Raw genomic sequence first — 24888 nt, 5'->3', positions numbered from 1 at the left:
AACAGCAGATTTTGAACCAGTTCCAGGTTTATTTAAAAACATTTCTCATCGTATGTACAAATCCATCAAGATACATACAAAACATTAATCAAAAAAGGAGACAATGTCAAATGTGTCTTATAAATGTAAAAACAAATCTTAACATCGTTCACTCTAAACATAAAACCATCTTCATTTATCTACACGACCATTCTGCGTACATTTTGAGGTGTCCTGTGCAAGGGGAAATTACTGGTGCATCAAAAAGATAAAACAAATGTCACATTCGTCTGTCGCGGTCAGAAGGGGCGGGCCTTTCATCCTGCGAGAATCGAATCAGATAGCGGCTGGCCTGCTGCAGGTTCCACTGGTACCTGGACAGGATGCGGAGACAATCCTCTTTGGAGCAGAGGCTCAGTGAGTACAGCTGCTCCAGCTGAGGGGACGCAATCACAGTAGAGAACAAAAATAAACAATAACTGCATATACATTGTATGTTTTGTAAATGTATGTAACTTTTTTGAAGTAGGGGTAGTATGTTTTTTCTTTTTTTTCATTAAACAAAATGAGCTGGAAACTGATTAGAGAATTTTCAGAGTCCATCAATATTGCTTTGTTAGGAAATAGGATTTTGGCTTTTTTTTCATAATTCTGTGGGAAAAACATTTCAACATGCGCCTTTCTTTATTTACACCTTTGTCGCAAATTTTGCAATGTGATAGAAAAATATGCTGTAACACTGGAACTGCACAAAGTGATCGGACTTGGTGCATTAAGGTAAGTCAAGAGGTAAACATGCACATATGAGCACCAGTAATAGTTAAAGAGTTGCTGACTTGGCAGATCTGCCAAGCAAAGTTAATTTAGATGAACCATATTTTCTCTCTTACCTTTAGTTGTTGCTCTGCTCTCACTGGGTTCCAGTCATTGCGCTGCAGCGCCCCACGAACCTCATCAGTGGTCACTCCATGCACTGCCTCCATAACCTGGAGGAAACCATGAGTTTATGTTTTAACCCCGCTGTATCACACGATTCATCCATTCATCCATCCATTTTCAATACCCGCTTCTTCCCGAGCTCAGGGTGTCGGGGGTCTGCTTGAGCCTCTCCCACATAGAGACACACAACCATTCACACTCATGTACACATCTATGGACACTTTACCCACACAGACACATGGAGAACATGGAGAGAACCCACACAGACACATGGAGAACATGGAGGAAACCCAGCAGACACATGGAGAACATGGAGCGAACCCACACAGACACATGGCGAGAACATGGAGAGACCCCAGCAGACACAGCGAGAACATGGAGCGAACCCACACAGACACATGGAGAACATGGAGGAAACCCAGCAGACACAGAGAGAATGTGCAAAACTCCTCACAGAAAGGCCCCAGGAGACCGCGGGAATCGAACCCACCATCTTCTTGCTGTGAGGTGGCAGCGCTAAGCTAACTATTGTGCCACCCACAGAATTCATTCATTAGAATAAATAAATAATTGAATGTCCTGGTGTCGTACCTGTGAGACCACGCTGTCCCTGCTGCTCTGGACGGCTGCCCGGCTGTGTTCCCGGCTGTCGCTGTAGTCGTCCAGCTGTGGCGTGGAGCGCGCCATGTGGCTCATTTTCATCAGGTTGGAGCCCCCCATGCCCTGCTGCGTAGCTGGCTGCTGGCTGGGAGGCTGAGGCTGAGCCTGTGCCTGTGCAGCCACCTGCGGCGGCCACATGGTGGGCGGGACAGGGTAGGCCGCCGGCCGCCGCTGGGATCTCATGTTTATGCGTGGGGGTGGAGGGCGTGGAGGTGGGACGATGCTGGCCTCGCTGAAGCGGCGGGGGTCCATCTGCACGAGCATGCTGTGGGCCGGCATCACTGGGGGCATCAGTCTGCCCTGCTGGTCCACTCTGACCCCTGGCGCGGTGTGGGGGCGATGTCCATGGCCACCAACCACCGACTCCAGGCTCCTGGAAATACCTGAACAAGCAGGAAAAAGCCATTTTAATACATTTTTTTTTTTTTTACATACAAATCGTGAAGCAACTGGAAAATATGTCTATATTAAGATTTTAGCGTTATTGCAATACCCTAAAATACCCACCAGATAGCAGTCAAGTCAAGCGAAAGTGTAGATTTACTTCCTGTATTGATAAGCTAATCACTTTTTTTTTATACCAAATAGTTCTCAGAGAAGCCAAACAGCTGTGATTTGAATAGAGAATTGAACCTGTAAAGGCCAAAGTTGAGACAGAAATACGCAGAGCTGGACGGCAGGACAGACTGATGTGGTTTGCAATATCCTGATAATGCTTTCCTCCTCATCTGAAATGTCACTGTTAAATTTTCCTACCTGCCATTTTACACAAATTGGAGCCTTCCTTCTCCCTGCCAGGACTCGGCCTCCAGTTCCCTCTGCTGCAAAGGGTCGAAAAAAGAAGTCCAAATCAGTCAGAGTGAATCAAACAGTCTGGTTCTGCTCACTGCAGTCGGACTGATCCACTGCAGGAGCAACAGAATGTGGCTTACTCATCCAGGTTCTCCGGCGTCCCCCAGGAGCGCTGTGGCTTCAAATCACCGTGTCCAGTGTGCTGCAGGCTCCCCTTCAGTGGGGCAGAGATAGCAACAGGGTTGGAGCCTGAGCTGCTGGTAGATGGTGCCGCTGGAGTGCTGGAGACAGCAGGAGGTGGTGGTGGCACAACAAAGCTGGCGGGAAACCAGCCCACCCCCAGGGTGCGCTGGTTCTGGCCCCTCCACTCACTCATCTCCAGACTGCAACAACAAGAAGAGGCCAAGCAGCGTTGAACGTTTTGTGTATTTGAGAATTATGACACATTTTGACAAAAGAATCAAATGTTGCAGGTGAGTCTAACTTGATACACAATGGCTCTTTTTTGCACTGGCAGGTTTTTTTTTTTTGGATGCCTCTTGTTTGTTGACACATTGTTCCCTGAGATAGCAGTTATTTTGCTAAAAACAAAACCTGCCACACGTGACACAACAAGGTTGATCCATGAATGCATCATGACGTATTCACTGTCCTGGCAGCCGTAGACAAACACGGGAAAGCAGCCGTTTGATTGAAGTCTCCGTTTCATGCGGACGAAGAGCCATTGTGTGTATTTGACATCTCCATCACCTGCCACCCACCTGTGGTCTACCAGGGTCACCAGGTCACCGGCCACCAGCGTCAGCTTCCTGGATTCAGAGAGGTCTCGTGCTGCTTGCATCTCTTTGGGTTTGGCCTGTGGAGGGAAATCAAGTAAAGAGGACGTTCACAAAACATCAAATGGCAATACAGCCTGGGATATTATTTTTTACACATCATGAAAAAATAATAAAGAAGACAGAAAAACAAGATATCTAAAGACAAGATTTTCTCGTCAGGGACTTATAATAAAATAAAATAGACTGATTTAGAATGAAAAAGCCACCCCCCCCAAAAAACAAAACAAAAACAAAAACAAAAAACAAAAACCAAACAAACAAAAAAACAGATTACAAATCAGATTATTCTTGACAGATAATTTTATATACAATTGTATTAGTACAACCTCTGCTATCAGTGTGGCCAGCTGGGTAAAGTTGGGCCTGTCGGGAGGGTTGCAGGCCCAGCACTTCCTCATGACGGCGTACATCTCTTGCGGGCAGTCGGGTGGTTTCTCCAGCCGCTCGCCCTCCCGCTCCACACGCCACAGGATCTGGATTCAGCCGAGGGAACACCGAGGAATACCAGAAGTCTGAGTCACGACGGCTAAACAATGCACTGCTAGGGCGTGGACGGGATCCCGAGCTCAGAGGCAAACGCAACACAAATGTCACAGGTTGTGGACGTGCGTGTACCTGTCTGCCCGTCAGCCCGAACCAGGGCTCCTCGCAGTAGGTGAACATCTCCCACAGCGTCACGCCAAACATCCACACATCTGAGGAGTGCGAGAAGGAGCCCACGCGAAGGCTCTCTGGGGCGCACCTGGGAGTCATGGAAATAGCTTTCACAATCTCTCTCTCTCTCTTTTACGGAAGGGCATTGACTGGATAAAAATTTTTTAGGCACCTCATCTCGTATTTATGAGATCAGGGTCTCATAATTATAAGGAAAGATCTCGTAATTATGAGATAAAACAAAGAAAAAGGAAACTAAATAAATCCTTTCCAATCAGACAGCAATGATGTCGCGATCGCAGTTAATCTGCTATTACTACCTTCTCAGTTTGAGACACTGGGAGATACTTGTATTTCTTAAAACTGAGGATGGTATTAATATTCGTATGTCCACACTAAGCAGGCATCTCAAATCGTTCCGGCGGAAAGCCCAGTCTGACGTGCTGGATGTCGCTCTCTTTCTGCAGGAGCAGTTGAATCAACACGGGATGCTTCATGGACACAAATCCATGCATTTGAAATGCATCCAATCCGGTTTGGTAGTGACTCAAAAAAAACTGTACGGCACCTGTTAGAAATCCTAGATCCTCAAGGATCCTCATCTCATAACTACGAGACAAGGTGCCTATTTTAGTTTTTTTATCCAGTAAATGCAATGTGCTTGCGTACTCTTTCTCTCTCTCTCTCAAAAAACCCACAAATCAAACAAATAAAAAACCGTCGACTCAGTATCTCCACTTCCTCTGGGTGACGCACCATGCAAACGGGATCCTCCTGTGCGCCGACATGACGTAGTGGTCCGTCTCCTGGCTCAGCCACCTCATCAGGCCAAAGTCTCCGATCTTCACCAGCTCCCTGGATGCCAGCAGCACGTTCCTGGCTGCCAGGTCGCGGTGGATCAACCTGCGGCTCTCCAGGTAGTCCATCCCAGACACCAACTGGGCCGCAAACAGCCACAGGCGCAGGAGGGGGTACTCGTACTGACGCGAGCGCAGTGTGTCGTACAGGGACCCCAGGGGGGCCAACTCCGTCACCTGAAGAGGAAAAACAGGTCAGTCAAGCTCCAGAGCTGAAAATACCTCCCTCCCCTTTTGTTATAGAATAGAAAAGAATAGAAGGCCTATATCAATCCCACAGTGAGGACATTTGCATCATTACAGCAACTATATAGTGCAATATGATGGATAATTATATTAGATAGAAGAGGATATAAGTCAATAAAAACTGCATGCTTGCAGATATCTGACCATCTTCAGGGGATGCGTGAGCACCACCCCGTACAGGCGGATGATGTTGGGGTGGTCCAGTGACTGCATGGTGGTGACTTCCTGGAGGAAGTCTGTCAGCGACTCTGTCTGCCTGGACAAACTGTTTCTGAGAGACTTCACTGCGACAGGCAGCTGGAAGGAAGAGTGGAAGAAGAGCTTAGAGCAGCGGGGGCCATATATGGCCCGTTAAGCTTTTAAATGTGGCCTGCCAAAGTTGAAGAAATGATATTAATATTAAGCAAGTCATGAAATAGAGACAAAAATATAGCATTTCAATAAAGAGCTAAATACTGTGGGGATTCAAAGAGACTGATTTTGTTGCAAATTTGCTTTGGTTTATTTTCAATGGACATTAAAGCAACATATTTTCTACACATCCCATGATATATTGTTTCCTCCTATGAGGTGGCTCACCAAAACACTCCAAAAGACGAAAGGCCTTTTGGATGAGAGTTAAAACGTTTTCGACAACACAACAACAAGTCCAGTTGTCCTCACTTCACCTTTTCTGCTTTAAGAGGAGCTGGATGACTGAGAACCTTCACAGGCGTGATTTGTAAACATTACAGGTGTGGCTCTGAAGCTTTCATTGCTGCTTTTAATTGCAAAAGCTAAAGCTAAGACAAGCAGCAAATAGTTCAGGCAATAAAAATGAAAACAATTTTCCACAAAGACTACTGTAAGTTATAATATGAGAGAGTGATCTTACCACTCTCCCGGTGGGAGTGTACCACTCCCCCTTCCTCACCACCCCGAAGGAACCGGAGCCCAGCTTCTCCCCCAGTGCCAGCTCACTGTCATGGATGAGACTGGGCAGAGTGCGAGCGGTACTGTCGCTGGCCTGAGCCGGGCCTGCTGCGCTCCACTGGTCCCCTGAGTCCACACTGCGACCGCCCATCACCTGAGACCAGCAGTTTCACATACTCAATTCAATTACGGCTCACTGACATCAGACAGAAACGCACAAGCAGCCACAAGTTCCAGACCTTGAGGATCCCTGCGCGTGATTTTGTTTTCTGGCGTTTCAGAGCATCCCATAGTCTTCTCTGAGCTGGAGGTATAAAGTAATATAAATAAATAAATAAATAAATCACACAATCTTTTTGAACAGATTAAAGCTCAATGTTACAAATTTCTCATAATTTCAGACACAGTCAGAGGCAATTCACCATATTCTACTAATATAACATAATATAATATAACATAATATAATATAATATAAAAATTAACACGTGAAAAAACAATTATATAAAAATCAATGCTGATTGATTCGTGATTTTTTAAATTCTTTGCCTTGGTCATTTGAGTACAAGCATGTTAAGCTTTTTGTGTTTTTATTCCTAAATTTTGCTACATTAATTTGATACAAGTATACAAGACATCAGTATTACTTTTTTGTTTGAAAAAAAAGTTGAGCCTCCATTTGTGACTGTCAGCTTTGACTGGATGACAATTGGTCTTATGGTCAAATGTTGTTTAATGTTAATGTGTAATTGATCCCATCAGGCTGGAGAGTCAAAGATTCTGAAGGACAAAGCAGCAGCCGTGATGGCGCTGGTGCAAACATCGATCCGATCCCGCGCTTGTCAGAGACAGAGAACCAAAGACAGGCAGTGAAACAATCCTCCGTGTGTCTGGACCAAGTGGGGATGTTGGTGGGACTCACCAGGTTTGCTGATTCCAATCTGCTCCAGGTCCGACTCCTTCACGTAGGCAAAGTGTTCAACGCGGGTGATGTTGAGGCCATCTCGCACGCGCATGTAAAACTTCTCCAGCTGCACATCACTCAACAGTTGGTAGAGCCACTGAGTGTCCTGGTCCATCAGCATGACCTGGCCACCCTGGCTGCAGAGGGTCAAAGGTCATCATTTCTGTATACTATCTATTTGTTCATTTATGTCAAGAAGTGCAAACAAATTGACTCTGGTTCTCTTTGGTCAACCCGAAGAATGGAACCCCAAATTACAGAAACATCCCTGTTTGGAACTTGTGAGGTTGCCATGTGGACCTGGTGTGAGAGGTCAAAGGTCAGTTCTTCAGTATCTAGCTGTATTACTTCGAAAATCTACTTTCCTCCCAGTTCCCTTGTTATTGCAGCAGGGTGAGTTCACAGCAAATGCCTTTAATTTACATGACAAAAGTTTGATCCTAATGTTTCCTCATAGAAACCTTTGAATCAAGAATGTTCTGATTGGAGAACAACTTTTATCTCTTTATCACAACACGAGGCCTGATGGGCAGTTTGTTACTGTGAAATACTGCAGCAGACTCAAGGTGAATGAAAAACTGTGAAAATCCCAGAGGATTATCATCCTGAATCACACTTGAGTTTTTACTTTCATACGGGCTCGCTGGGTTACGTCACATTCTGAACTTTAAAAGATGCTGCAACACGTCCTGAAGCCATGAGCACCAAACCAAGGTGTGGAAATGTTATCTGGTGTGAGGCCACAGGTTTCCAGTCAAACAGGATTCTGCTGTTAGGTTTCATGTAACTTGGGAGTCAAATTAGTTGACAGCATGCTACTTTTAAATGTGTCTGTGAAGTCTCAACGGTCTACTGAGTGTGGTGATGGAGAGTCCATTTATTCATTAGGGAGAGTAAAAAGCAACCTCCTGAGCACTGTTAATCTACAACATGGCAGCCTATCAGCAGCAGCTATGAGTCAGGAGACATTCCGGCCGTCAGCCAACACACACCAACACACAAACGGGTGCAGCAACACTGTCTGATTGGCCTTGGCAGGTGCCAGCCCAGGCTTGTGTTTTAGGACAACTCCCACTAAACCACCCCAATCAATGCCAAACCAAAATTCTTCATAGGTCCCATCTAACTTTCAGGGCCTGTGGGTAAACAAGGGGGACTGTGTGATGGTCCTCTTTATGTACAAAGGGATGAATCTTTAACCCGCACAGCCACTGTAGAGAGAAAACATTGTGTGAGTCCAGCGCTGGGCTTCACTCTCCACACCACAGAGATCATCTCTGACATGATTGATACCCTCTAATCTGCAGTTTGGAGCCTCTGGTAGTGTTTTCACCTCCTGCCCGGAGGCCGAGCACCATGAGCATCTGAAGATTGACTTACAGTCACACACCTTGTGGGTTTTGCTCGTATTACTCATTGACTAGGAGTGTAAAACTGCACGATCTCAGCACACCGACAGGCTCATCTGTGATCAAAGTGTGACTGACAGGTGCACCTGTAAATAAGGTGCAAGGAGCGTATAGAACAGAAAGCTTATTTAAGTATCAAGTTGAAATATCATTTGAACCGTCTCTCATTTAAGAATATATGTTGTTCAAAGGCTTTGTGCCAATGTTAGACATTAAAATATCAAATATTAGTGGTAGGCAGCTTTAGGATCCATTTAAACACGGAGGGTTGACTGTTTACAGCTTATTTTCTATCAGAGTAAATGTCAAGTGCAGCGCCATATTTAGCGGCCAGTCAAAGAATGTGTCGTGGTGGGAGCACAACACAAAACAGTTGTTTTTTTTTTTTGTTTTTTAGTTTCCGAGTTCTAAGTGAGACCATCTAAACCCACGCAACTACAAGACCTTCGCCGACGATGCCCTCCACCAGACTTGAAGCTCCTCAGGCCGAACAAAGCGGGCAGATTTACCGTGGATGGGGAATCTTTGCTCTGCGGTGCTGACAACTGCTTCCTATCCGCTCTCACTACGAACAGTCCATGTCGGGACCGAAGACACCTTGAAGCGTCTCCCCGCAGCGATCAGCCGCTCCTCGACTCCGCTTTAAGATGATTCTCAGTCTGAAAGATCCGCGGGAAAAAGTACCGGTTTCAGCTTCAAACTTCCGAGTTGGCTCGATTTGTCTTTGTGCGATCGGTTCTCTACCTGGTGGGTTTTTCGGCTTGCTTCAGTCTCTCCGCCCCCCTCCCTCTGTGTGATGTGACCACGCCCCTACCTCCCTCCCTACCTGGCTGCCTGGATCACCTGCAGCAACTGCGTCAACACGACTGTAATAACGCAGCAGCGCAACAATCCGCAACTGAGGACAACAAATGATGAAGATGGTGACCAACAGCCACGTGATGATGCGACTGAAGCTGGACATTGAATGCGTTTTTGACCTTTTGTCCAACTGACCTCCTTTTGAAACATGTCTTTCCAATCAACAGGAACATGTATCAGCATTATTTCTATGCAAAGGGGCGAAAGTGCAGTGTCATTGTTGTGTATCCGGCACTTTCTACATCTCAACTCCATCATTAAACAGAAAGTTCAAAGAAATAATACACACACACATATTAAACAGCCTCCCAGTGAAAGCCTTGTGGTGTGACTGAGAGTTCTGACACACACACACACACACACACACACACACACACACACACACACACACACACACACACACCTTATCTGTCTATTGCAGGGTTTCCTCTGGACTTCTGTCTTCTACTTCCTGTCACATGTTCAGAAAAACAGCTTTGTGTGTGTGTGTGTGTGTGTGTGTGTGCAATGCAAATAATGTAAAGAATGCAAATAAAGTTCATGTTAGTTATGTTATGTTTTTCTCCCTCTGTTTTAAAGAGTAGAATGTTATATCACACATCAACTGGCTTTTGTGCTTTGTGGTTTATTTGTTCTTGTTTTTAAGCTTTTTTAAAAAAAATAAAAATAATAATAATAATTGGAGTTGTGCTTTTGGATAAGTGGAGCTCAACAACAGTGGAATTAAATGTTATTTATGTATTTAGATTTTACCCTGCCATCCTGGTGCCATGTTGGGCCCGTCATGCATGCCTTGTGTAAGAGGGAAATGTAATGCTCTTTATTTCCATTTTGCCTGTTTCATTTTCTCATGACTGGCCTCAGACGAAACTTGCCACCGGCGACAAGTCAGGTGAAACAGTACAAACACACTCTGTCGTCCACACGTGAGGTTGCCAGGCGGGTTTTACAGGATTGTTGTCCTCTCACGTGGCCTGATCACTTCAAAGCAAATGAGCCGTCTCTGAAAGAAACCTGCGTGCACTTTGCACTTCCTGGTACAGTGTCTCCCACAGCGACTCCTCCTCGTCTGCCTCACTTACTCAACACAAACAATGGATTGTGTGCAGCAGCTAAAAAGGACCTGCGAACACTAGAAGCCTTGTAGATCTTTCGTTCTTCCTTTCAAACCACCATGGCATCATATACGATGACTGAGAGCCTGCACTTGGAATTTAGTTCTGATAAGAAATATATGGAATTTAATATGGAATGAACTTCCATATATTTAAGCCCTGACTAAGCATGACATTGTATCTTTTGTTTTATTTCTATATAATTTATCTTATAAACGAATACAACATGACCCATTAACCTGGTGTGTCAGACAGCTTATGTAACATTCACAAACAACTGGTTATCCTGGTTTACCCGACTTCCTGATTTCTCAGAGGAATGATCTTCTCTTGAATAAAAAGAGAGTTTGGACAGTTCTCTAACTATGCCAGTTCGTGATTCCCCCTTAGAAATAACTACTCTCTATAAGTTTGTTTTACAGTAAAACGTGACATAGTATAATGTGATTCATTTTGAAATGACAGTCATTGTATGGGAATAATACAAGTAAATGAAACTTAAAATATATAAACGGTACTTGCAAAATATATTGTAGTCATTTTAAGATAAAGACTGTCGTTGCTACTATTCAAATTCAATGTAAGCAGTTAGAGTTGGCCAAGCAATCAAAAAGCGAAACACCGCCCTCTACTGCACATATCGGGTTACGGTTGATGACGTCAACATTTTGCGACAACATGGTGCTGTGTTGACGTCTCATGGCGTTGAAGCTCAGCATTTTTCCGCCTCACGATATGTTTTGCCAGCGTCTGTGGCTGAATGTTATTCTCGGTTTTGATCTTCTCCGTTTGTAGACTCACTTGTGAGTGAGTGCGGAAACGGTGTGGGGGAAAAAAAATCAGAGTACTCGGAGTAATCACAGTAGAATAAACTAGACTCCACCCGTGGGCGGCAGGATGCCAAAGCTGCTGGATCTCCAGTTCCCAGCAGGGTGTGAGAGACTTCCTGAAGGCTTCTGGTCAGCGGTGGACGTTTGGATAAAGAAACCTCACGTTTTAAACAAACGTCTGTGTGGAGCCAAAGAGACAGAGGGTGAGACGGTGGGCAGAGAGTCGCTGCAGGTCCTGCTGGAAGAGCCAGAACTCTCCCAGACAGTGTTGGCCTTCCTCACCCAGGAGGTCTCACCTGAACACCAGGAGCCCTGGAGCTGCACCGTCAGAACCATCATCCCAAAAGTCAGCTGCTGCGGCTCAAACCTGCACAAAGAGCTGGTAGTAAGAGGTGAGACTGAACGTGGATTATAAAATGGTGGACAAATAATTGAAGAGCTGTGTCAATGGAGATGTCCATGTGTGCTCCAGACAGTCAGAGACAGCGGGTGACCTTCCTGCCCTTTGAGGAGGATGCTGAAGGTCGGCGTTCCCTGAAGAGGTGCAACATTTATCAGATCCAACTTGTCAATCAAGACTGTCAGAACTGGTGAGTGTCCCTCAAGCAGAAACTGAAAAATAAGCTATAATAGCAGCTGTGCGTGGGATGATAATAACATATATGTTATGATATGTAGATAGCTGTAAATCCAACTGTTAAGAAGATGTTAATATCTCATTTTTTTCTTTTATACCCATCAATTTTTATTATTTTTATTTTTCATTGCCTTATTTCTTTTTAATGAATATAATAATATTTGTTTACACTATTCTGTTGCTGTAATTATGCAAATTTAATTGCATATGTATATATATATATATACATATGTATATTTGAGATAAGAATATTGCACACAAATTCAAAATTATTGTTTTCATCCAGGGCCATGGAGCTGCATGTATTGACTCCTGATGTGTGGTTCTCTGATGGTGTGGTGTATCCGAATCTTGGCTGGCTCTCCAGCGACCTGCTGCCTAAACTACTGCGCTGGGCATCAGAGTGCAAGACCAGTGAGTTCAAGAGCACCTTGTCTCTGCTGCCGCTGGAGAAGTACAGCCTCACGTACCAGCGGCTGAAGGACAAGTACAAGGCCATGGTCAAGGTACAGCCGAGTCCGGTTGTACTTTCAGTGTTCTGATGAACGTCTACTGCAGATATTCCTTTTCATTTCTGCTTTTATTTCTCAGGTTTGGCCCGAGGTTACAGACCCCGAGAAGTTTGTCTATGAGGATGTTGCCATTGCGACTTACCTGCTGGTGAGTTTAAATCCATGTTGTTTTATCATCAGCGACTGTTTGCACACGGTAGAATGTCTGTGAAACCACTCCACTCAGACGTCCTGAAATTCACATGTAAGGGGGTGGGGCTATTTTTATCCTTAATGTAACAGAATGTGGGTCAATCAATTTGAGTGTGAAGCATGTCTATGACCCCACAGAAATCAATCGGTATGACAGGCGAAGATTCAGTCGAAAGTGTCACACTGCCATTTCTCCTGACAAGATGGGGGTGTCTTGCAGTGCTTTGAATCAATGACTGTATGTCTGTTGCCTTGAAGGTGCTGTGGGAGGAGGAGCGAGCGGAGAAAGGTCTGGAAGACAGACAGTCCTTTGTGGACCTGGGCTGTGGGAACGGTCTGCTGGTCCACATACTGACCAATGAAGGGGTGAGCTAAATGCTGCTGTGTCCATCTGTGGAACTCAAGAGCTTCACTTCTATGTTGTTTTTCCTGCTAGAAAGCTAAAAAGACTGTTGACATCATTTTATTGAATCATTTGTTGGGGAGATAGCGTCGCCTCACAGCAAAGAGAAATGAAATCATTCTGAGCCTGGTCCTTCAGTGTGGAGTTTGGACTGGCATTGTGTAATTGGAGGTGGTTGTTTGTCTCTCTTTTTTTGGCCCTGGTTGAACAGGCAACCGGTCCAGAGTCCAGCTGAAATAGGCTGCACCCCCACCTGAGACCCTGAGTGGAAGAAAAGTGGTTATAGAAAATAGATGGATGGATATTTTTCTCCCGTAGCTCAGTTGATGTTAACTGCATATTAGATCTCCGTTTCTTTTGTCCCTAACAGAGATGAATCTTAGAGAACAATTTATTTTCAGTTTCCAGCCACAGATGAGAGCAGTTGTATTTGAAATGACATGGAGCACGGCGAACCCTGATCTTAAGTCTTTGTCCTTCTGTAGCATCCTGGAAAGGGCATGGATGTCCGCAGGAGGAAGATCTGGCACATGTACGGCCCCCAGACTCTGCTCGAGGTGACTCACATCAGCACCACAAAGCAAATACTCACTCAGTTTTGTGTACAAAATGTATTTTATACTTCAGTTTGCAAATATAATAAAATAAATATTATAATATTATAATAAAATATTATGCACATACATATATTTTGATGAATAGTGAACAGACAACTGCAACGTTGGGGGCATTTCAAAATGGATTGAGATTGAAATCATGCTGGCGTGCATGGTCCCCACTCTCAGGAGCTCTTGTGTTTTTTTGGGGTCTGGTCTATTTCAGGAAAAAGCAATTACCCCCGACGAGAGCCTCTCATTGGCTGGTACGGACTGGCTGATTGGGAACCACTCAGACGAACTCACACCATGGATCCCCGTCATGGCAGCCAGGCAAGTCATCAGCAGCTCAATTTAGCTGCTGCTGAAGAGCCAGCTGATGTCTCAGGAGGGGGTCATCCCTATGGGGCATGAGTGTGTGTGTGTGTGTGTGTGTGTGAGTGTGTGTCTGTCTGTGAGAGAGAATCACGCCAGTGGATAACTTTGGTCGTCGTCCTCCTGGGGGCAGTGTTGCACCCTGGTGTGTTCAAACTGTTTGACTGATGGGGCCACAATGGGTTGTAAAATGTGCCAGAGATGCTGGAGCAGCAGCAGGTGGATGTAGTGCTTTGATGAGCCATCTCATTGGAGGAAAAAATATATGATGGGATATGTAGAAAACATTTTGTTTCAACGTCAATTGAAAATGAACCAAAGCCAATTTACAACAAAATATCTCCTCTCCGTTGTCTTTATCGAAGAAAGAAAGACTCTTTAAACACTGAAAATCAAGCAAATGAAATACAGCTTTTTTTCTAGTACTAAGTCATTTAGAGTGATGTTATTCTTCAGGATCTCATCATCATCATCATCACTGTGGCAGAAAACGCCATAATGCAGGGAAACTAAAACATTGATAAGATTTATTAATATAGTTTCAAGTTCGGCTTAGGGCCGAATTAACAAGCTTCACGGGCCTCATATGGTCCCCGGGCCGTAGTTTGTCCATGCCAAGTCGTCACCACTAAAATGTTGCTGTGGGGATGTTCCTCAATGTTCCTCTGATCTGCTGCAGGTCCTCGTACTGCTGCAGATACTTTGTCCTGCCCTGCTGTTTCTTTGACTTCTACGGGAAATACCAGCGGCGTCAGTGCCAAAAGTCTCAGTACAAAGAGTACATTGACTTCATCACAGAAGTGAGTGAGAAGAGTGGCTTCAACACGGAGGAGGACTGCCTAAGGATACCGTCAACCAAGCGGGTAGGTTCCTTTGGTTCTTCTGGTTCTTCTGGTTCTTCTGGTTCCTGTGGTTCCTGTGGTTGTTCTGGTTCCTGTGGTTGTTCTGGTTCCTGTGGTCCCCCTGGTTCCTGTGGTTCCTGTGGTTCCTCTGGGTTCCTCTGGGTTCCTGTGGTTCCCCTGATTCGTCTGGTTCCTGTGGTTCCTCTGGTTGTTCCGGTTCCTGTGGTCCCCCTGGTTCCTGTGGGTTCCTGTGGTTCCTCTGCTTCCTGTGGTTCCTGTACTTCCTCTTTAGAGTTTGGTTTGGACTTTGTGTTTCTCTCAACAATATATATCAATACCTTTTAAAAACCGAACGATAATGAATCAGTTGGCATAGATTTCTTTTGACACTGCTGTTGAGGTTCAGCTTTTAGTCCGCCAGTTTTCACAGTAAATAATATCACTTTTAGAAATTGTGTTTGACATTATTTTAAGTTATGATTTTGAGGGACCTGCGCATTAACTATCCCAAAAGATAATATTTTACAATATACATGAATGTAACTGTTGTTAGCATTATATTTTTCTATGTGGTAAAGTAGTTTTTCATGATTAATTTTTAATCAAATTGACCATTGTTATGTGCAGAGGTTGTTAAATAGTACTCGACCGACTCAACATCTCAAACTTTGAAACGTGCAGTGATTACACACACTACAGTTAAGCATCTTTAAGATGCTGCAAACACTGCAAACTGCATCAGGACAATAAGGAGCAGAATAGAAAATTGTATTTGGACTAAGAAACAGTTATTGATGTCTGTCACATACCTTGACTACATTACCGTTCTTTTCAATTCACTTTATTTTTCTTGTGCCAGTATTTCAAAGTATTTAATGCAAACTCAACCAGTTCTTAAAACCCACCTGGACCTCACCTTGTTTTGACTAATAGATTTTTCATCTTGCAGTTTAAGCAATTTTCCCCCTGAGTTCTTCATGGCTACTTCATCATCAAACCTCCTGGCCTGTAGTTTGTATGGGACAGTTGGAGGGAGTTTCCCTGACAGCTGCTTCCTCACCCTGCAGGTGTGTCTGGTGGGAGTGTCCAGAAACTACCTGCAGTCCGACAAGGACCAAGCCGAGCAGCGCAGAGTTCATTACATCCAGAGCCGCAGGGCTGGCTCCGCTGCTGGGGTCAAAGGTGGGGTCAAAGGCACCACAAACAATGCGGATATGAGTGAGCGGAACAGAGACTCTGCTGTCGGGACCCCCCGGAGCGGCTGGGGCGCCGGGTTCCGGCCCAGAGACAAGGTGGAGACGGTGCGGAACTGTGCTGCTCTACCCAGAGCGTTTGTGGAGGCCGTGGTCCTCCAGGTGGCCACAGTTCTGCTGGACATGACGGCGGAGGGCAGCCACGCTGGAAACTGGAACCCAGGAGGTAAAGACAGAACTCACTCAGCACAGCAGCACTGGTTCTGTCTCACGGTTCACTCACGTTAGAGCCAGTTATTACTGTGCTGAAGCACCAGTCAACCCGCCCCCTCTATTCGTCCCCACTGGCCTGCAGTCACATGACCCCAAGGCAGCTCAATGTGCTTCACATGATTAAAAGTTCAATGTTTTAAAAAACAAATAACACACTTCAAAGACAAAGTGCAGAGAAAAAAAAGACGGCTTAAAATGCATCAATAGAGTTTCATTGAAACATACAATGAACTCATACAAACATACAGTGAGACCCCGCGTAGCTCTGCCTGTCTGGGCCCTCTAACTGCCTTCTCTTGCAGCGCCCAGTGCAGGATTCACATCACAGACACATCAAATACACACTGCCCACGCATCACCTTTATCAGTGCCTCATCCAGACACACCCATCCACCCACACACACCCCATGTGAATGGTCAGGATGACAAAGTAAAGACAAGCTCTTTCAGAGGTTGGCTGTGACATAAGACACAGGAAATGTTAGTCCGGGCAAAATGAAGCGAGATTATGTGTGCGGAGAGATGAGCGGATAAATAATGCACCAGCATTTATCATTTATGCATGAAAATGCATATTTATGGAGTTATAGCCGACAGGTATCCAGTGTTGGAACATCCTGGCTAAATCCAGCATGTCTGGGTCCTTCAGTGTACTTTGGTTCAGTGTACTTTGGTTCACATCATCTCCAGCTAATGGGGCTGCAGTCATTCCAGCATTATCCGTATTTGTATTTGTAATTTATTCAACATTCAAATAGATTATTTATAAAAATGTAGCCGTCAAATCCAGATATTATTTGAAAACTTGTAATGAGGGCAAATACAAGAATTATTCACAAGAATGAAATATCAGAACCAGCCCTGGCTGGAAAGTTTGCCTCACAGTATTAAAGTTTCCAAGGAGGGAAACTGAATATCCTGTTAAAAACATCTCTTTGTTGATGTCCAGAAAAATGTTTATTTAGCCCATTTTACAGCCTTCTAAAAGATTAACTGTGGCTTTTAGCTTCTGCTTTAAAACTGATACACTGTTGGACCGTCCACACTTCTGTAAATCACAAGGCTGATTTTTAGGGGCTGTGTTTTAGTGCATACTTCGGACTGATTGAACACCGCCACATTTTTTTTGCGGAAAAAACCCATTAGTGAAGCTAATTTTGCATGACATGCAAAGTAATTGATTATTAAATGTTTTAAAAACTTGTTGTTTTATGTATGTAGTTTAACAAGCATTTCTTTATTGAATAAATGGCTCATTAAGTATATATGATGTAGTAGAGCAGCAGTAGTAGTAGATGGTAGTATAAAGTTCAGTATGTTTTAAAAAATATTTAATGAATATTTTGTATTGTGTGGCCCTGCGATGAACTTGCGACTTGTCCAGGGTGTCACCCTGCCTTCGCCCTAAGACAGCTGGGATAGGCTCCAGCTGACCCCCGTGACCCTGAATAGGAATAAGCGGGTATAGAAGATGAATGAGCTTTTGTATTTTATAAGAAAAAAAAAAAACAGACAAACAAAAACACAAGCAAACTCAAACAGTACTCAACAAAATAAAGTGCCCACAGAAGAACACACAGAAATGGGACTTGTCCTGTCCGTCCAGACAGAGTGCAGACTCCAGGAGAAGACTGAGTGAGACAGCGTGAGTGCAGTAGCAGGGCCCAGTGAGGTGGAGGAAACTGTCTCCTCAGCTCAGTCAGATGACCTCTGACCTCTTCGGTCTGGATCTGCTCCAGGGCTGTAGGGAGAGTTTAAAAAAAATATCCAAATATAGAAGCTGTGCTTCTTCCCTTTTACTTTATTGTGATATTTAAGTTCTTCAAACACTCGATCAAAGTGTGTGTGTGTGTGTGTGTGTGTGTGTGTGTGTGTGTGTGTGTGTGTGTGTGTGTGTGTGTGTGTGTGTGTGTGTGTGTTGTCCCTCTAAAGTGTGCGTACGATGGAGCTGGCTGCTTGAGCTCTGAGTGGAGCTACTGATTAATGCATGGCGCGCTGCTGACTGAGCTCATGCACTTACGTAATCCCACTGAAAATGAAAGTCTGTGTGCTGCTGTACATCGACTAAGATACAAGGAAGATTCAAGGCCCAATGTAATTTCAATGTCATTTCGTCCCAGTGCTGAGATGCGTCTCACTCTGCATGGTGTTTATGACGGCCGCTAGCTCTCCACAGAGGGAAGGTGTCTCAAGTAGACGTGTTTATTAGCACTTGAATAAGGTGAAGGGCGCACATCGCACCTTATGAAATCTCTCTTCTCGGAGCTGCTGGGAGGCAGACAATTTGTCGCAGCATTGACGCTGTTTTAACAGGGAGTCCAGTCTGAAGTGTGAAGTTTTAGTGCGACAGTTATTTAATGTGATCCACCTTTGTCCTCGTAGCTTTTTTTAAATGATATAATCCATCAAAACAAATCTCACACATTTCAAATGGAAATGTTATAGTTAGTTTGTTATTCAGATATCTATTCAGAGGAAATAGATTTGTGCAGGAAAAGGCAGAAATGTGTGATTTTTACCTCCTATTTTGTTCAAAACGAATCCTAATCAGTGATCTGCCCCATGTTGGAAGAGTTTTGGAGCAGTTTTGCTTTTATTGGCTACAAACAAACATTTCAAATGCTTTACCTACCACTCAGTAATCCATGACCTCATTCATCCACCCAGTCTGATTGTGGGATGAGAAAAATAAAACCATCCACAACAGCTAATCAATTGCTGAGTCTTTCACTCAGGGGACGCCCGCCCTTAAATAAAATCCAGCCCCAGTCTGAAGCGGAGCCAGTAATGATGGTGTGAGCTGGTCTCTGTCTAGGAGGAGTCCGCTCTGTCAATACTAACCTGCTGCCATTAATCCCCATTAACGCTGGAGGCAGTAAAGGCCATCTGTAGATGCTGTATTGATATTGGATTAGGGCTGGCTGCTGTGTGCCGTCTGGGCTGTGGGGACAGCAGTGCTTCACACTTGCTGTGTGCTCTTGGCCCCAGTGTGCGAATGTGCGAGTGTGTTGCATTTTTTGGGAATGAGCTCATTTGCGCAGGACGGCTAAGTTTAGCCTTTTCGGGAGCAGAATCTCTCTTCTCTGTGTGTTTGAGAAGGTTCACTTAGGACAAGTGGAGCGGTGCTGGTGATTTTGAAGACGTTTCACCTCTCATTCGAAAGAGAGGTGAAACGTCTTCAACATCACAACAAGAAGTCCAGTTACCTTCTACTTTAAGAACACCAGGATGACGGAGAACCTTCGCAGACATATTAAGAGGGGAGGAAAAAAATCCTGATGAAAAGTCCAGAGCAGGGGTGTGTAACTCAAACACTCAGTGGGGCCAAAATGTCAAAAACTGGGACAAAGTCTCGGTCCAACATTAATATTGATTGAAAAAATATTCCTCCAGATAGAACAGTGAACCTTTTTATATGGAGCCAAACAGCCTTAATATGGAACAAGCAAAGCTTCATACTATACAACAAATAACTTCATATTGCACACAGGCAAAATCCAATTTCTAATAAAAAAATACCTCTGCAAAATACATAAAATGTCTATAAAAATCAATTTTTTTTATTCACAGCCTTCTGATTTAAATTTGAACAGGAACGGTTTTCCACGGGCCGATGATACATTTGAAAATAAAATAACACCAAGAAACCTATGAAGTCACAATAATATCCTTCAATGACCGTCCTGTCCTGGTTGACGAGCCGAAACACCAGCAGAGCATTCTGGGATTTGTTGTATTACCGCAACATGTGCTGTATAATACCGCCTCCTCCTGCTGCTCCTCCTCCTCATGCTCTTCCTGCTCTTCTTGTCTATGTGTCTTTCTAACTGTCCTGCCTCCCCTCTGCAGGCAGCCTCTCGGTAGGCGAGGTCGCCGCCCTGCTGGGCACCCAGGATCTGCAGCAGCTGAAAAAGGAGTGCGGAGGTCTGCAAACTCTGCTCAAGAACAGCTACCAGGTCTTCCGAGGTACTCATACAGTTTTTAAAGTTTTCCATTAAAGCAGCTCTAGGTAACTTTTGGTGGAAATGGCGAAAGGGCGAAGTAAACACGCTGCAGCGCTAGTTTATTGATGTGGGAAAATACAAATAGTCGCCTAGCTGGAGCGCTCGTATGTGTTCAGGAAAAACACCAAAATCAAATGCAAAACAGACATTGACAATAACGTCGTAGCAAACGTTTTAAAACACTTTTATTACTTCGTCTTTCATCGAGGTTAATTATCAGGTTCCATTCCGTCATTTTATAATCTTATGTATTTGTAATTGTAGTATGTAAAACCACCTCTAAATGAACGTGTGACCTTGCCGTAAAGTGGTTTGTGCGGTGTGTCGGGTCGCGCTTGAAAGTTACGCAGTGAAGTTACAGCCGGCACAACCCCCCTCTTGCTGCCGAGGCGGCACCATTGATTATGTACCGCTTTACTGAGTTTGGAATCATAATTTTATGGTTGAAAAGTTACATAGAGCTGCTTTAAGATAATTCGTCCACGATCGTGAGGAAAAACTTGGTCAACTTTTTATACAGTTTACATCGTTCCTGTGTTTGTGTGACCTAATTTAAAACTCACCACAGACTAAATTATGATATAGTATTACAAATTTTCCTAAACAAATCTAACGGGTAAATGCCCATTCATTTCCTTGACTTGTGTTGGTCCAGTGGAAGGAGGGCGAGTGCACATCAGAGACTGGCGAGAAGGGAAGTCCTCCAGGACCAACACCAAGAGAAGACCTGCTGCTGCTGAAGCCAAGAAAACCAGACCCTGCTGGTTTTATCAGCACCATCCTCAGCGCTGCCCCCTGCTGCCAGAGCACTGTGTCTTTGCTCACGGAGCTGACGACCTCCGAGCCTCAACCAGACCTCTGAAGAAAATCAAAAATGATTCCTGATGGTGACCCATTACTTCTGGACAGATTCTGAATTGATTTAAATTATTTTTATTTGAAACGTTTCTTTTCTTTTCTACTGTACCTTCAAGTCCTCGATTATATCGACTACTTCAGTTGGACAATATATATGTGTGTGAGGTAACATACATGGTCTGGGGATTCTTTTAAGCTTTTAAATTTGATCAAGAGGGATTTGAATATGTGCAGGTAGTTTCCGGCCACTCAGACGGCCATGCTGAGGTTCAGCGGCAGGCCAGCTGGGGGAAGACGGTGAGTCATCAGAACAATGTAAATGTTAGAGGAATGAATAATTTTTTGGCAGGAGTTGAAGGGTCATCCTGGCTGAAATGTCAAAGACGCAAAAGCTGGAACCTGTTTGGGACTTGTGAGCGACAACAGTCAGGCCAGTTACATCTGCAAAGGACAAAAGAATAAAGCTGTTTGGTTATTTGAGCTGCGCATGAATGAATAATGTGACCAAGTGACCAAGCAGACTGATATAGTTCATAAATAACCAAGTATAGAGTATAAATATTCATGTGTACAAAGTGCTTGTTTTCTGATGATGTTCTGGTTTTTGATGCTGGAATGTAAAATAACATCTATTTTAACACCTTATAACGTTGTTTTTTTCTCAAATTCTAAATATCTTTATTTGCTAAAAAGATTTTTATTGATTAAAATTTAAATTACGATTAACATAGTTTATTTAATAAATGAATTACTATATTTTTACCATTCTTTTGAAAATATGACTGATTACTTACAAATAAACAAATGTATACACATATATAATTATATATATATATATATACATGTGTATATGTATATTGAAGGGAACCACGAAAATGGAGAGCTCCATGAAGCAGCAAATATAAGTCAATATTTCAACTAATACAGCACCTAAAATGCACCTTTTCTTCTCGTTCTGTTGGCCCAGGTGATGTGGTATAAATACTGGAGCCTCTGTCTCCAGTGGAGGAAAACAACCTCAAACTGTAAATGAATGTGCAGTCTCATCGAAAAACAATTTTCACCGCAGGGATTCTTGTTCTAATGTGGATATAAATCTCTCCAATAACTCAGTAGGCCTGACTCTCCTTGGATTCTCCTTATGGAGAGAAGTACCGCTGGAGGAGCTGTGAGTCCAGTCTCAACACTCTGTGGCACTGGCGGTGTTCCCTGTTGGGGGGTGACGGCGGGGGGGAGAAATCAATCCATGGTTTGATGGGAGGTGGCATACTGAGGTCAGTTCCATATTAGCAGAATGGAGCTCCCACAATCCCTCGAGAGTACAACTGTATCATGTAATATTGATGATGCACACATATTTACTTGCTGCTGTGGCAGCGTTGGGAGGAGAAAAAAAGCATCTAGACCAGGTGGTAGGTCAACTCTCTCACTGGTGGGGTCACAGTGGGTTGTAAAGTGTGAGAGAGGGGATGGAGCAGCAGCAAATGCATGGAGTGTTTTGGTGACCCACCTCATAGGAGGGAAAAAATATATCATAGGATATGTAGAAAACATGTTGCTTTAATGTCATTTAAAAATGAACCAAAGCAAAGTTGCAACAAATTCAGTGTCTTTGAAGTCCCACAGTGTTTCGATCTTTATTGAAATGAGTCTGAAAACACTGGAAACATGGAGGAAATACAACTATTTTATGATTGACTACCTATTAATATCATTTCGAGTTCAAGTTCGGTTTAAGGACTGGATTATAAAGCTAAACAGGCCACATATGACCCCCGGGCCGTAGTTTGCCCACCCCCGATCTTCCCTGTTTTGGTTGGATAACTCAGCCCTGAGTGACGGGCTGCTGAGACTGAGAGTGAGTGATGACTCGCAGCGCCAGTGGAGCTGAAACATTGCGTGTGGTTGTATTCTGACCATCAGTGGTCAGTCGCACCCACCGCAGTTGTGTGTGTGTGTGTGTGTGTGTGAGTTTGGGGCCGTAATGACCTGCTTAAATCACCTCCCGCCCCGCTCCTACATCCCCTGTGCGCATCATTACACTTCCTAGAGGAAATCAATTCATGAAAACAGCCCTCGCCCCGTCTCATCCCCCTGCTGGCTGCACTCCACCTGCACGGCCAGGTGTCACACGGCTGGCGAGTCGTGGCGTTGTGACCACTTGACCTCTCCGCCCGGCGTCCGATAAGTCGTTACCTCTCTGTTTATGTTCTCCTCGCTCCAGTGGGGAGCAGAGGAGCAGATCCAGTGAGCAGCAGCAAACCCCCTCACACCAGTGGTGGTGAATGCCGACTCTTTTCAGAGAACCACCCAAACCCAATGCAACTATGTACAATTGAAAGGACATGAACAAAACATCACAACAACATAAAAACAGAAATTTGCTCATCAAACAAAAAGCAGCATTAAGCTGAAAATGTTCGGTTTCGCCAAGATTGGCATTGAAAAAAAACACATGAGGGATTGATCCTGTTTCTCCCATCAGTCATTACAAAATACTAGACAAACACATATATATATATATATATATGTATATATATATATATATATATATATATATATATATGTATATATATATATATATATATGTATATATGTATATATATATATATATATATATATATATATATATATATATATGTATATATATATATATATATATGTATATGTATATGTAACAATCGGCTCCCAAAATAATGATGATAAAAAAAAAATCGGCTGTCACCCAATCAGGAGCCAGCATCTCTTGATTCACTTCAAAGAAGCTCTTTGAACCGGTTCGTTCGTGAAGGACCCGTCACTCCCCCACACCTCCGTCCATCTCCTCCTCCTCCTCCTCCTCCTCCTCCTCCTCCTCCTCCACCCCCTTCAGCCTTTCAATGCCAACGTGTCAGAGTGCACCTGCTATACCTTTCCCTCTCGAGAAGACTGCATCACCGTGCCGGCAACAGTGGCTGAATCCTTAGAATGGAAAATTAACTTCTCCCTTCTTCTGGATTGAAGACAAGCACTCGTTGACTTACACTAATCAACTGACCATGAAGTGAAAAAACAAACAAAGATGAGGACAATACAAGGCGATAAATGTTGTCAAAGTGTGACAGTGACAGACTCCTCATGCATGAACTCCAGGTGAGGGAGACTGAATGCACCTCCCTGCTGGAAGGCAGCGACTCTCCTGATGCTGATCTTCCCTCATGCTTTATTCAGAGTGGCTCTGCGGGGCTCCACATGTACAACACAGCGTCTCTGTGTCCAGGGTTGGGTTTTGGACTCCAGCGCTGACAGCCGTCATGACAATAACACCATGTTGACGGCAGCTACTAAAACTGAGTTATATTTCCATTTTATTCCCAGAAAATCTTCCTCAGCTGTGATTGTGCCAATCCAAAAGAATGGAGAGAAGTCCATAAATAAAAAAAACGAAAGGCATGTTCTTTTTTTTAATTCTGAAACTGAGCCAAATGACATCCAATGTTGTTTCCACTGTTGTGATTCTATATTAAGTTTAATGCATTATAGCTGTGTGAGTTAGTATATTAGCAAATATTGTATGTATGTGTTAGAATTATTAGAGTTAGTTAAATGTTTGAATGTAGTGAATATTAATACATGTAGTTCTCTTATAACCATTTGCCCATCATTATCAGTACTTTAGGGTCATTCAGAACCTCTGAGCAAAGACTGTGAAACTCATTAAGTCTCGTAAACAGTGACCTGGGTGAACAGAGAGTGGTCAGCTAAGGAAACTGCATTTGCGACCCCCATAAAGTTTATGACCCATCCAGGCACGGGAACAAGAACTTTTCACCCCAGGAGGTTATGGCATGGAAGTGTTCCAGCAGACCAGATCGGAAGGAGGATGGATCATTTGGCTCCCTGCCAAATAAGGACTTGTTTATTTTTACTATTATTAACTGGGGGCTGGGATCTGGACACCCGGCAGCCA

General features: G+C 44.0%; 2 protein-coding genes across 4 annotated transcripts; one reads left to right on the top strand and one right to left on the bottom strand.

Annotated features, from left to right (window-relative positions):
• Positions 1-9: 9 nt before the first annotated feature.
• Positions 10-9029, bottom strand: tnk1 (tyrosine kinase, non-receptor, 1). Of its 2 annotated transcripts, none has more exons than XM_076050601.1 (14): positions 8758-9029; positions 6798-6976; positions 6118-6182; positions 5841-6032; positions 5111-5263; positions 4620-4897; positions 3825-3951; positions 3536-3682; positions 3132-3226; positions 2511-2753; positions 2335-2399; positions 1510-1961; positions 870-965; positions 10-415 (listed from the first exon to the last, which is right to left on the bottom strand). In XM_076050601.1, the coding sequence occupies exons 2-14, from the start codon at positions 6958-6960 to the stop codon at positions 260-262; spliced, it is 2232 nt and encodes a 743-aa protein (XP_075906716.1). In that variant the 5' UTR covers positions 6961-6976; positions 8758-9029; the 3' UTR covers positions 10-259. The 2 variants fall into 2 exon arrangements, with proteins under 2 accessions (XP_075906716.1, XP_075906717.1); XM_076050602.1 differs by having other exon boundaries at positions 6798-6972.
• Positions 9030-10893: 1864 nt separating this feature from the next.
• trmt44 (tRNA methyltransferase 44 homolog) lies at positions 10894-21716 on the top strand. Of its 2 annotated transcripts, XM_076050551.1 has the most exons (11): positions 10894-11446; positions 11527-11644; positions 11978-12197; positions 12283-12351; positions 12654-12761; positions 13284-13355; positions 13621-13727; positions 14449-14632; positions 15679-16030; positions 19927-20043; positions 20737-21716. In XM_076050551.1, the coding sequence occupies exons 1-11, from the start codon at positions 11122-11124 to the stop codon at positions 20964-20966; spliced, it is 1902 nt and encodes a 633-aa protein (XP_075906666.1). In that variant the 5' UTR covers positions 10894-11121; the 3' UTR covers positions 20967-21716. The 2 variants fall into 2 exon arrangements, with proteins under 2 accessions (XP_075906666.1, XP_075906667.1); XM_076050552.1 differs by lacking the exons at positions 19927-20043; positions 20737-21716 and adding an exon at positions 17684-17805.
• Positions 21717-24888: the final 3172 nt, after the last annotated feature.

The sequence above is a fragment of the Nelusetta ayraudi genome, unplaced genomic scaffold, assembly GCF_046127955.1.
Source record: "Nelusetta ayraudi isolate G7.1 ecotype Tasmania unplaced genomic scaffold, CSIRO-AGI_Nayr_v1 ptg000128l, whole genome shotgun sequence".
Classification (NCBI taxonomy): domain Eukaryota; kingdom Metazoa; phylum Chordata; class Actinopteri; order Tetraodontiformes; family Monacanthidae; genus Nelusetta; species Nelusetta ayraudi.
This window is presented reverse-complemented; position numbering and strand designations above follow the sequence as displayed.